At 34.3% G+C, this 13,642-nt stretch overlaps 1 protein-coding gene across 3 annotated transcripts in view; it reads left to right on the top strand.

The window, feature by feature from the left end:
• Window positions 1-13,642, top strand: part of CSMD3 (CUB and Sushi multiple domains 3) — a 614,489-nt gene that overhangs the window by 564,519 nt on the left and 36,328 nt on the right. For all 3 annotated transcript variants that reach the window (XM_065668828.1, XM_065668827.1, XM_065668826.1), the window contains 4 exons: window positions 1,273-1,446; window positions 6,198-6,380; window positions 7,998-8,174; window positions 11,175-11,354. In XM_065668828.1, coding sequence (XP_065524900.1) covers window positions 1,273-1,446; window positions 6,198-6,380; window positions 7,998-8,174; window positions 11,175-11,354 — 714 coding nt within the window. The remainder of the gene's footprint in view (window positions 1-1,272; window positions 1,447-6,197; window positions 6,381-7,997; window positions 8,175-11,174; window positions 11,355-13,642) is intronic.

The raw sequence follows: 13,642 nt of genomic DNA, 5'->3' as shown, positions 1-13,642 counted from the left end.
ATGTGCAGATGAATATCAGTGACAGGTGGTGTCCCTCAGAGGTCTGTACCAGGACCAGTAATGTTTAATATCTCCATCAATGACATAGAGGGATTGAGTGTACCCTCAGCAACTTTGCAGACATCACCAGGCTGAGTGATGCAGTTAATCAGCCTAAGGGACTGGATGGCATCCAGAGGACAAGCTTGAGAAGTGGGCCTATGCAAACCTCATGAGTTTCAGCAAAGCCAAGTGTAAGGTTTTGCAGCTGGAGGTCAGGGCAACCCCCAGCATCAATACAGGGTGTGTGATGAAGGGATTGAGAGCAGCCCTGTGGAGAAGAATTTGGGGAAACTGATGGATGGAAAGCTGGACATGAGCCGTGCATTCACAGCCCAGAAAGCTGACTGTGTCTTGGGCTGCATCAAGAGAAGCGTGACCAGCAGGTCAAGGGAGATGATTCTCCCCCTCTAGTCTGCTCTTGTGAGACTACAGCTGCAGTACTGCATCCGGCTCTGGAGTTCTTGACACATGAAAGACATGGCCCTGTTGGAGCAGGTTCAGAAGAGGGCCACAAAAATGAACAGAGGGCTGGAGCACCACTCCTCTGAAGAAAGGCTGAGAGAGTTAGGGTTGTTTTGCCTGAGAAGGCTCCAGGGAGACCTTATTGTGACATTTCAGTACTTAAAGAGGGCTAATAAGAAAGGTTGGGACGGACATTTTAGTAGTGCCTGAAGTGACAGGACAAGGGGAAATGGTTTTAAACTAGAAGAAGGTAGATCCGGACTAGTATATTAGTTCAGATTAGTATATTAGCATTAAGGTTCACAGTGAAATTTAGCAAAATGATTTTGTTTATAGATCTAATAGAAGTCATGACCAATGATTTGGGACCTGTCAATGGGAAACAAAGGTCTGCATATTCTCTAGCCTGTCAGTGACTTTGGCAGATACTGTCTTCCTGTATTTTTTCTCTAAAGAGTACATGCATGAGTGTGTGCTTGTGTGTGTGTGTGTGTGTTTATGCTGTAAAGATCGTCCTAGTGATTTAATGTAATTTGACATTAATGTTTATACATTAAATACCTTTTTGACATCTCCAGATATTTTTTTCACATTTTTTGGTCTGTAATATATTTTGCATTTTCAATCAGATAATGTGCCCCCCACCCCCAAACCCTAAAAATATCAGTCTCTTTACAAAGTATACGTATGGAGTGATGAAAATCATAACTACAAAGTTTTTATCAGTTATAATAACCTTTTTTTATCTCCAATAATTATGCATTGTAGTGATCGACTGTGGCCATCCTGGCGTTCCTCCTAACGCGGTCTTGTCTGGAGATAAATACACGTTCGGGTCTACTGTTCATTATACCTGCACAGGTAGACGATCGCTGTTAGGGCAGGCGTCTCGCACATGTCAGTTAAATGGACACTGGAGTGGATCTCTTCCTCATTGTTCAGGTAATATTTTTGAATTAATGAGTGTGTCCTGAAGTTGTTTTGAATGTGTTTTGATTTTTATCAGAAGGCCATTTTAAAACCTGGAAAGTCATATATAAAACTGAAGTACTATCTCAGTAGAAGTAAAAAAAAAATGTGTAAACTACTAACAAGAAAATAGTTTGGAAGAAGTAGGCTTTCTCAATGGCATACTTATATGTCTCATTCTCAGTGACATGTAAAAGAGAAATTGCACATTCAGAACCAGTTTATTTTGAAAATGTTTCCTATGTGAGCTCTGGAAAGTATTAATTTCCATGGGGAAACATTTCATCTTTATCTTTTAAAGATTATAAGTTTGTTGAGTATTTTTTTAACTAGTAAAATATCTACTGACTTAATGACACCACAGGTATGTCTTAATTGCATGATACATCCATCTTTATGAGGCCAAATGTGCTCCACATGACTTCAAGATAGGGTGATTGTTTCTGGGGGGTATGCCATCTAATGCTTGTAATACATTAGCTCTCACTGAAGTTGAGTTACTTTTTTCTCAACAACCTGGTGCTTAGAAATGGTCTGTTTCACAATTTGTTTGATTTACTTTAAAATCGTGATCAAATGAAAAAACAAATCTAATTTGGGATTTCGGTAAATCCCATTTCTTATCTTAGAGTATGTAAACGACTGTAGCATGGTTTAATCATATTAACAGTTTTAATTCTCAGTAAATACTGGGGGAGGTTCTTTCTTATCATACTCATGTTTCCATTATATAGTTTAAAGAAATCAGTGGGGTTTTGGACCTTACTCAGACCTATGTAATTCAGTGTATTTAGGTATCCTTCAAGGCAGAAGATAGATAGGAAGAAAAGTATCACATATTTTTATTGGGTCAGTGATGCCAAATCAAGAGATGAAAAATAACTGATATGCAAATCTGACAATACTGCTCTACTAGTTTCTCACTAAAATTCCAAGATTCTTTACAGCATTAGTAAATCATGAAACCGTAAAATAGTTTGGGTCAGAAGAGGTCTTTAAAAATCATCTAGTTCAAGCCCCTAGACATGGTCAGGGACATCTTCCACTAGAATCGTAGAATAGTTTTTTTTTCTAATGACAATTTTTGTAGCTACATATATGAAATTTTAATCAGAGCTGATGATTTTTTCTCAATACATGTAGAAACATTTCTTTGACATAGATTTAAATGTTAATCATAGCAAATCAAATTGTGACAGGATACAAACTGTTATTTTCTGTAGCTATACTGTGCCTAACTGTAGTTCTAGCTTTAGACAGCTTTGAGATTTTGTTTTTCAAAGTGTACCATACACTGTTTTCAGAGAGTGTATCTATCTCCAGTTCTTTCTCATATTAAAGTAATTTGCATTTTACCATACAGAATTTCCACATTTTGTATCTAGAAATATGTGACATCATTGGATTTCATTATTAGCCTTAATAACTTGACTTCTTAGTTTTTATTGCATATAAAAGCCTCAAAAATTATAGTTTTCTTGGATAATATTAATAATATTAATAATACATAATATAGGATGTTCATCTGATAAAAAAAATGCAGCATACTTGTGGTTTTAGTATATGGGGAATGATTCAAAGAGAAAATGCTAAGTCTGCAAATAGAAGGTAACCAGATTTTGTCACATCATCCCTAAGAGAGTTTCAATTTGTCATATGGTACTTTATGTTTCACTTACTAGAGCAAGAAGGAATTTTCATGCCTCGTGGATGCCTGTTAGATTAAGAAGGGCAGTTTCTGGTCATCACTGAGCCAGAAATTTGCACCAATTTATAGTTCCTTCTAAGTGCAGAGTTGGTTGTGTACTTACTTAGGTGTTTTAAATATCTTCCTTTTCATTAAGATTAAATGCCAACAGAATTTGTTACACATGTGATTAAAGGATGGCTCATAACTGAGTTTGAAAATCTCTTAGTTGAATCTCTGCATGAGGTAATAAGAAATTGTTCCGTTATAATATCATTGATTATATCTCTGTAACTTCCTGGTGTGATTAGTCATTTAGAAAAATTATTTCTGTAACCTTCAATCAAAAGAGCTGGTGGTTGACCTCCCTATGATTACAAGAATAATAATTCACAGTAATAATTAGGCATTAGGAAGGCACACATGATTTCATTTACAACAGGAATATGTAATTTATAGTTGGCATAGTAAAAAACCTATGTTCATTTTTCTATCTGAAAATTATTTTAGGCATAATGCCAAATAACTTGCTGAAAAATGAGCTGTTATTGTAGAGTTTTTACAAGTATAGCATAATGAATAAGCCTGTTTCCAAATCCTTCATAGTCTAAATAAATCATATTGGAAAATGTAAGATACAGATTCCCCAAAACAAACAAACAAAAAAATAATCTTGATCTAAGACATTTTTAAATTATTGTAAAAATATGTAGCAGACTATTTTCAAATTAGAGGGATGTTAAGTCACCTGAGTAGCTTGGACATGAAGTATTTTGCAAGCTTCTAAAAGTTTTTTACTTACAATAATTTGGAACTATTTACAGTTTCTTTTTAAACACGCCTGGGGAGCTGCTTGACTGATGTGTTTCACATAATGAAGTGCATAAACAGAGAGGAACCTACACTTTTGAGTCTGTTATTTTGAACCAGTCAGCTAGCTCTTATATTTACTTAATTTGTTTTTTTCTGAAAGTGCTAAAATACATAGGACCATGTAGCTTTTGCACATAGATGCTCTAAAATTTCACAGTGTAATAGGCATGGATACATTAGTTTGCTTATTCTCAAGTGAAAAGTGTTGGTTGAAGCTTGTTTAACTTAAGCAATCATAAAATTGTCTCCTAAATTAGTGAAAGTGGTTCACAATTAGCCTACTTTTTCAGCTGATTCAGCAAGGGGTTGAGTAAGTATGAACTGACAGGTTTGTTCTTTTTTGCACTTCCAAGCAAAGTTCTGCTTTTCTTTGACTCTCCAGATACACCTTCAGACTGAGACTCCATAACTGCATTTTCCTTTCCATAAGCCTACAAGGAATGATGTAGATCAGCTTCTGTGAGGTGCTTAGAGTTATGCTAGTTTTCAGTGACTTTGTGGGGAAAGAAGGGAGCATGGCCTATATGAAAGGAAATAAAAAGTAATAAGCGTGACCTACAAAACTGCAGGCAGCCGCATGAACTACCTTCATAAGTGACAAAAGTGCATTTGACTAAAGCAAGTATTTTTTCAGACACTGTAATTCTCAAAGCAAAGAAAGCTGTTCTGTACATGCTTTTGTTAGTAAAGAGATGTGTCCATCCAGTCACTCCAGCAGTACAGTTTACAGACATACAGTGTCAAGCAAAGCAAGGGAAGCTCTGTTTTTCGCTGCATCTACTACTCCAGGGTCCTAACTTCCCATAGAACCCTATGATACAGAGTTTGTAACTTTTGGTCTTCTGGTACTTGGAGCAGTCCACTTTATCTATTTCTGTGTAAGAACTTCCCATGTTACTGCTATTTAAGGTTAAATTAATACCAGAAAAAATATGGCATTCTTTGCATATTTTGCATAAATCTTTTAATAATTGTCACGAATGTGAATATGTGTAATATGATGTTCTTCAGTAGCTGAATTAAAGCCTTCTAGCTGATTCCTAAAATATTTCTTCTTTACTTACATTTGTGTAACTGAGTAAAAAATAATGCAGATATGTTCTGAAAAATATTATGATGTTTGAAACATTTTTTGTGTAGAAGACTGTTCAGTTTATTTGCAAGTTTTACAAAAAACTCAATGCTGTGGGTGAAAACCCAAACAGAGCAGCTCCAGAGATTCTAGAATTTAACTCTTCTGTGTTCTAACTCAGTAATACAATATACCTTAATCTCTTATAAGTCTAGTTTAAAGACCTTTAAAAACATGAAACAGCAGATCCTAAGTATACACTAAAAGATTTGAAGAACTGACCTGTTGTGCAAATAAAGTGGTACCTACAGCTTCCTAAAAGCTCTCACAATAAATGATTTGGATGTATAATAGATATTATTATTATGACTATGTTGATTATTTTGACATTGATATAAAGCAGATAGTAGAAAACATTAACTCTCTATCTTAGAATTTGCTTAAACATTTCTAGATGAGGGAGATTTAGCTGTCAGACAGTCTTTGAAGTGAACTTTCAATATCTCTATAAATCAGCTAAGTTCTTCATGTCAAATGTACATAAAATTGTTGACTACAACTTTCATTCACTGACTATAAATCAGATAAGTTCTTCATGTCAAATGTACATAAAATTGTTGACTACAACTTTCATTCACTGATAAAACTGTTACAATTCTAACGATACAATAAAAATAGGAAGTATTATATAAACATTCTGTATAGATAAACAAGAAAATTATGATCAGGACTGTGGTTTTGCTCAGAATTCTTTATTTCAAATGAATTCTTTAATTCAAATGTATTTTGTTTGGCTAGTTTTTTGTTTCCCTTTTCTTGTTTGATGATTCTATTACCAAAAGTTTAGCATGGTCTAAGGGGAATCTTGAGATAATTACGATTTCTGTTCCATACTTACGTAAAAGAAGTACAAAAAAATTATTTGAGAATCCAGTAATTTTGTAATTACAGGAAATCACACCTACTGAGATATATGGGTTTCTTTTTTTCCATAAATACAAATTTATTAATAAATGTATAGAAACATTATTTTAAATGCAGTGTCATAATAATATTTCATATTTATTCTGATCTTTGCACTCTAAATTCTAGGTGACATAGCTGGTTCTTGCGGTGATCCAGGTATCCCAGGTCATGGGTCTAGAGAAGAAAACAATTTTAAAATTAAAAGCACAGTCCATTTCAGCTGTGATATTGGCTATATCCTCCATGGCTCAGAAGAAAGGACATGTCTGGCAAATGGAAGTTGGACAGGAAGACAACCAGAGTGCAAAGGTAAATCACAGAGGATCCACTGTATTTTTAAACTGTTTTGTTAAAAATGGTAATCAGAAGACCAATTTTATATTGCCATTTTTGGTATACAGTTGATTTTGAACTGACAATTTATTCTCGTAAGTTACTACACCAAAGCAATAGCTTGGTGTCAGGTGACAAATTTGAAATCAGCTCCCAGCACCCATGCGAAAACTGCATATTTTCAAAGTTTTGAGAAAAAAAAGTGTATTTCTTCTTAATCTTGTGTCAGCATCAACTATTTGTGCTACCCAGTACAAAAAAAAAAAAAAATAGAAAACAGAAAAGGAAATAGGTAAGGCCTCTAGAACTCAATTTTTGCTTTAAAAAAAGAATAAAAAAATTACACCGTCACCTGATCTTTTATTGCGACCATTACATACATACATTTGGATTTCAGAGAAAAGAACTGAGTTTTAGGAAAATGTCTATGTTAGGATTTCATTAGATTCATCTGTGTGATAAACAGTTGGCTTAAAATTTTTATTTGCTAATTCTGTTGATATTTTTCAATAAAAATGAAAGGTCGAAGCAAGTTTACTTGGAAAAAAGCCAGATGTATTATCATTAAATAAAGTTCTAATGGAATAATTATGGACAACAATTTATTACCTTAGTTATCTTAATTCAAAAATAGGAAATAATTCCCAAGAGACCCCTTTTGAAAGAAAAGCTTCCTGAAAAGCAGAAAGTAATTTTAGAACCTGTACTCGCCACTTTATCACTGTTGTCGGCATTATATGTTTTAAATAATCTAATTTTAAAACCTTATTCAACAGGCTGCTTTTCTGATACCCTTTCTGCTGAATGATTGCCATCCTGACCTACCATAAATACATATATGTGTTTGTATGCTGGTATCTAAAGGGGTATGCTTAACCCAGATGAACTTTCTGCTGTTCTTCTTTGATCTTATCTATTACAGAAATGAAGTACCCCTTTTACATTTTAAGATAGTTTTGGTGTTATTTTTGCCTCAAAAAAAAAAAAAAATCTTGAAATTATGGATCTGGTTCATAGACGATACATAGGTGTATAGCTATATAGATATATGTGTGTGTGTGATGCACATGTACGTACGTTATAGTTTAGGACATATCAATTTGATGCATGTATGTGTATATATGTAATCACATACGAAAGACACGTTCCAATTACAAAGTTAATCATCAAAGAACTGGGAAACATCAGGCTTATACGTGCCTATGAAATAATAGTTTGACTCTATTCTGTGCTTTGAATTAGTTAGAAAATGTGGTGATGCTATAAATGCATACATATTATAGATTCAAATTGAATCTATAACTGTACATCTGTCTTCTTTGGGAGTTTGTTTTCAGAGGTAAGCTATTTTTCCTCTATTGCATATTTTAAACTTAAATTTGGAGGCTGTGCTTCCCTACATGCAAAAGGGTAAAAACAAGTAATTAATGCAAACAGATATGTACTCTACAACATGCCCTATCAGTAGGTGGACAAAACTTATATTTTTCAGAGCAGCAGCATGTATTTCTACCACATAACACTGCCGGCACCAGGACTGTCAAAAAATCATCTTTACTACATTTTAAATATATTTAACATCTTGCGTTATAGCTGTGCAGTGTGGTAATCCAGGAACAACCGCTAATGGAAAAGTATTTCGTATTGATGGAACTACATTCTCTAATTCAGTAATTTATTCATGCATGGAAGGATACATACTCTCCGGATCATCTGTAAGACAATGCACTGCCAATGGAACATGGTCTGGATCCTTGCCAAATTGCACAAGTAAGACACATCTCTAATGAATAGTCTTTGTTTTTCTCTCCTCTGAAAGACAATAAAGTAAAATATCAAAGTTTGATGCAAATAAATTAAGTCTTCAGCTTTTTCTTGTACTACTTCATGCATAATTTTGTGTGCACGAAATACTTAAAAGGATGAATATTTTTTTTAAAGACAGTATAATAAGGGAGTCGTATGGTTACATGATCTACCTACTTTAATTCTCATAACTGTAATGATACCATAAAAATGCTATCAAGCTATTATATTCAAGCTATGAAAGGATTTTCTTACAATGAAGCAAATAATTTCTACAGTCAAAGAGAAACAATGTTCTCATGAGAACTTCTTTCTATGCTGCCAGATAAAAAGCAAGGATGTGCAGCTGGTGTAGTCGCTGATACTGAGCGGGAGCTCCTAGAAGTTCCTTTGTTGCAATGTGCTTGCTGAGGTTGTGCCTGGGCCAAAGGATCTGTGCAGCACAGGTCTGAAAGCCATGCTGCATGTGCATCAAAATGTGGTACAGGTCTCAGGCTTCTCAAGCTAACTGACTCCTCAACGTACAGTGGTCTTCTGCTCAGCATCACTACAATTTAAGCTGCTTTTTGCCTACTACAGTGACTTAAATGGAGGTGTTCCAACTTTGGGTCGTTGGATGGACTGCTTGGCAGGGGATTGGATGAGATGACCTCCAGAGGTCCCTTCCAACCTCACCATTCTGTAATTCGTTTGACTGTCCTCATCTGTGAGGTGCCACTGAGCCAGCTAAGTAGCTACTACATGTTGCTTTTAGTTAAAGCTTCATTCCTATGTTTATGACAAAACAGAGTCTCAGTAAAAATCTAGGTCACCTCCTTACATATTATTTTGCTTACTTTGAAAGTCAAACATTGCAGCATTAGACACAAGAGCAAGCAGATCTTTTCCCGTATTGCTCCTAACCCACCTCAGTGAACAGTTCTAATGTTACAACACAGTAATATCAAGAATGACTCTTTTCCCACATCATAGCCTTTTTCTTCATGCAACTCTTTTTCCAATAGTAAGATAAAGATTAGTGAATACAAAAGGTCAAAAATGTAAGAAAAAGAAAAATCCGGTCTGGGTTTTGGTTGTGTTTTTTTGTTTGGGGTTATTTTTTCTTTTTGTCTTGTTTTGGTGTTGTTTGTTTGTTTTGTTTTTTATTTTTTTGTTTTGTTTTGTTTTGTTTCTTTGTAATATAACTTGGAAAATTAATGATAAGAAGGTAGGACTTTTGAGAAGGTAGAATAATCTAGAGATCTGCTTAAAGCCAAGGTATTTGCATGTTTTTAAATTTGGAAGGCAATGATTTGAAATATTCTTTATACAGAAAAATCTAAAGAGATGAAACAAGGATTAGAGAAAAAAGGATAAAGACATGAGCTTTATGTTGTAATCCAGTCAAAATAATAGTATACCTGCTAAAATATCAAGGATTATCTCAGTTGAGTTTGCAACATTAAGGATAGTAAATGGAATATGCCAAATAAAAAAAGGTAGAACGTGACATATTTGAATTTGTGTTTCTAAGAAAAATAGCTTTCACAAGTCTATATTTTTTAAGAATTACAAACAAAATAGCTGTGACTTTTGAAGTTGTTTTTGTTTTTTTTTTTTTTTTAATAAATTGTGTTACTAGGCAAAATAAAAAAGGTTGAACTCCAGTTTTCTTTACTACTGCACTAGCTACCTTTAGGCTAACCCATATAACCCCGTAGTATGTATTATAGTCTCTTCTGTATCTATAGACAATGATTATGTTGGACTTTGATACATGCAGTTTAATTATTATTTGCTCACTCAGACTGTGATGAATTGTAGAGCAGGCATACTATATACCTTGGATTCTAAATTCCCCAATTATTTAGATCAAGAGACCTGCTCAGAATACACTACAGCCATGAAGCCATGGGTTTTCTCATTTTGGAAACCACAATACAAAGAGGGTGTCATTCCCACCAGTCATGCTTTGGCTTTGAATTAGAAGTGGCCAGGATGTGCTTTCTACCCTGGAAACTGTCTCCTACAATTTTCCAGAATTAATAATAATGATGTAAGGGGACTGTCAAGTTTACTATAAGATAAACTGTAAAACACAGTGCTGTATTTTCCATGTGAGAGGCTTTTTCCTCGTGTTCTTGTTTTATTTTCTGAGAACAATGGCTTTTTATCATTGCCACTGGGGTTTTCAAGATATCTTGCTTTGAAAACTGTTCCAGAAATTGATAGACTCTGTTGACCAGATCTGAGAGAAACTTACTTACTTGTTCTCAGATTATAATGATATTAACTTTATTAACTCCTTATGAATTATACAATCTCATTAAGAGACTGAATTTATCTCCTGACACTGTGAGTCATAAGAAGCTTTACAACCACTCCCACTCATTAAAGTAGTGTAGATCCATTTTGGCATAAACCATGGCCCATGTTTGGGGTTGCCTGAACATTCTCATCTGTTTATGTGCAAGTGAACATGTAAGCATTTATAAAATAGGAGATTTTTGCAGATGTATAACTGAAATTCTCCAGACTCCATTTCCTTTCACGATGTACCGAAGGAAAAGTTAATTAAATAATAGATACCTGCTTCTTTCATAATGAAACTGTGAACTGAAAGGAAATTGGAGGGTATCAAAGAGTGGTAACGACATATAGATTATTTTGTGCCTTTTTTTTTTTTTTTTTCATTTTATAATTTTGAAATTTTACTGATCCAAATTATACAGTCCATTGTTTCTACTGTTGAATATATGTATTGATATTCTCCAAATGTAACTGTTACACAGCTCTACATGTTGTGTTTGGCAGATAATTCAGATGACATGTTTATCTGCTCTTGATAGAGATGAGATTTATTATAATTTTACCTTCTCCTTTTTTTCCTCATTAAATTTCTAGTTTTGCCCTATGTTTTCACTCTTCCATATAAATAAGTCATATTTAGGTTCTAAAATCTGTTCTTCTACTGTTTACTTGCAGTTATCAGTTGTGGAGATCCAGGAGTCCCAGCCAATGGCATGAGATATGGCGATGATTATGTTGTTGGACAAAATGTTACTTATATGTGCCAACCTGGTTATACGATGGAATCAAGTAGCTCTTTAATTCGCACTTGTACTAGTAATGGCACATGGAGTGGAGTTATCCCAACATGCAAAGGTACAACATTTATTTTTCTTGCCAACTATTTCTTCTTTGACATTTACATCCACTGTTTATTGTAATGAGTCAGCCAAATATTTCCACAGACATCAAAACGTGCTGTTAGTACGAACACACCAAATTTATATTTTTGGCTGCAGGAATGGTGCCTTCATCCTTTACTTCTTTTCCCTTTTACTTTTTCATGCCAGCATAGTATGTTGAACAGTTCTTTGTAGCTTTATAAAACATTTTATTACCTTGCTGCTAAACTGAATTAAACAATATGAAATGATGATTTAGCTTTTTTTTTGCTTGTGAGGGGTAGCATGTCATACCAAAAATGACCTTGCATATGTCCCTGGCTTTAGAAAAAGACTGCATTCCTCATTTTTCTGTTTTATTGGAAATTTTTACTGCTCTCCGTTGAAATTTAAACTGTGACAAATCTGAATGTTACGGAAAGACCACCTTACCTGTGTCATCAAAACAGTTTTCTCTGAGAAACTCGCTTGATAAATCATAAAACATCTCTCTAGAGAAATTTTTCTCACTCTTCCTGATACCACAGCATTACTGTTTTGGCATTTTCTTCCTGGGTTCACACTAAGTATGTCTGATTTCTCTTCTTTTAAAAATTAGTTGGCTAAGTTTGCACTTCCTTTGTGTTCATCCATCTTCCTTCTGTGTTGTTTTAACAAAGCACAGATACATACCTGCTCAGCAGTTCTCATTTTCCAGTCTTGAATTCATTCATCAAAATAGACAAAATAAATTTCAAATCTCCACCCCATTTGCAGTTGCTTTCCTTGCTGACTACAGTTCTCCTAATATCTTACCAAGTCCTGTTGAATTCTAATTCACCTCTGACAATATAATTTTTTAAGTTATTTTCCCAACACATTCTTGAGAATGTCAGACTTCCAAATCCTCTTAGTTTTTTTAATTTTTTTTTTCTATTTGTATTGTGCGCTGAGTGAACCTCAGCTTCAATTACAAAACTAATTTTAAGAACAGAAGAATGACCATACTGGTCCTATTGCTCTAGAGTCTGTCTGTCTGCAAGAGTGTTGTAAGCAAATAGCTAGAAGATCGTAAGATAGAACAACTATTTATAACAGTCTCACAGCCTCAAATCCTAAAGGACTACAAGGCATCTAACCGGGAGCAGAAAATCCAACTTTGATTTGATTCAAATGGAGCCATACAGAGTAATGTCAATTTTGGCTTTGAATTTAGAGTCTTTCTGATTTTAGGTCATACATATGTATGGCTTGTATAAACACTAAATAATAATCATATACAGAATCTCTACTGTTCTCAGAATCTTGCTGTACTTCACACAGGTCTGTGGGAGTGCACTAGGTAAGTTAATAAACCCCATTTATTTGACTGTGTAGTTAAAGGTAAAATATGCAGTAGTGTGTTTGAAATGTATAACAACTAGTTTTTAATGTCAAGAGGAAGTGTCAGGGTCTTCTGGTACCATTTACTTAAGATAACTGGAAAATAAACTAAGCAGAAAATGGACACATAATTTTCGCCATGCCACTGAAATAGAAGTTACAAATCATTCTCTTGAAAAGGATGCATTTTCATCTGCAACTAAATATTCAACTATTCAAGCATTGTCTTTTTTGCAGATTTGCATTTTTAATATACTTTTAGGCCTTAAACTGATGTACATATTTATGGTTAAATCTCTGACCAAAATATTTAGAAAGGCATTCTGCCTTGTTGCTGGGTGGTGTTTTGCCTTTTTCACCTCAAAATTCTGATATTTACCTACTTTCATGCTACTTCTGTCTAATTTCCTAATTATAGACCTGTATTTCTTCCTATATTATTCAGCTTGAAGGTTAAAAAATGCAGATCTTTTTAAAAGGACTAGTCATGACGTTCTTGGAGAATGCCCACAGATTTTTGCTGCTTGGAGTACTTATTTTGACTTGCTTTTTTTAAAACACCATGAAAGTCTAGAAAAAGCTATCATGTCCATTTCTCGGTTCTGGTTGGTTGGTGGTTTGGTTTTTGACTATGAACCAGAGCAAGAGAAACAGAAAGTATAAATAAAAAAGGCCATAAGATTTAGATCTGGTTTACTGGTTGGCAGAGGATTATTTGATAATATTACTACATCCAGCATTCTCAAGCAGCCATGCATGAAACTCCAGAGAATCTTTCTGGTGTAATTAGTTAAGATTCTCTCAATGAGGAGTATAAGAATGGAGAAATGGCACACAATGAACCTTCTGCAGGTCATATTCAAATATGCAGTACTCCCAATCTAGTGCCTCTGACTTATT

Source organism: Lathamus discolor, chromosome 2 (genome assembly GCF_037157495.1).
Source record: "Lathamus discolor isolate bLatDis1 chromosome 2, bLatDis1.hap1, whole genome shotgun sequence".
Lineage (NCBI taxonomy): Eukaryota > Metazoa > Chordata > Aves > Psittaciformes > Psittacidae > Lathamus > Lathamus discolor.
This window is presented reverse-complemented; position numbering and strand designations above follow the sequence as displayed.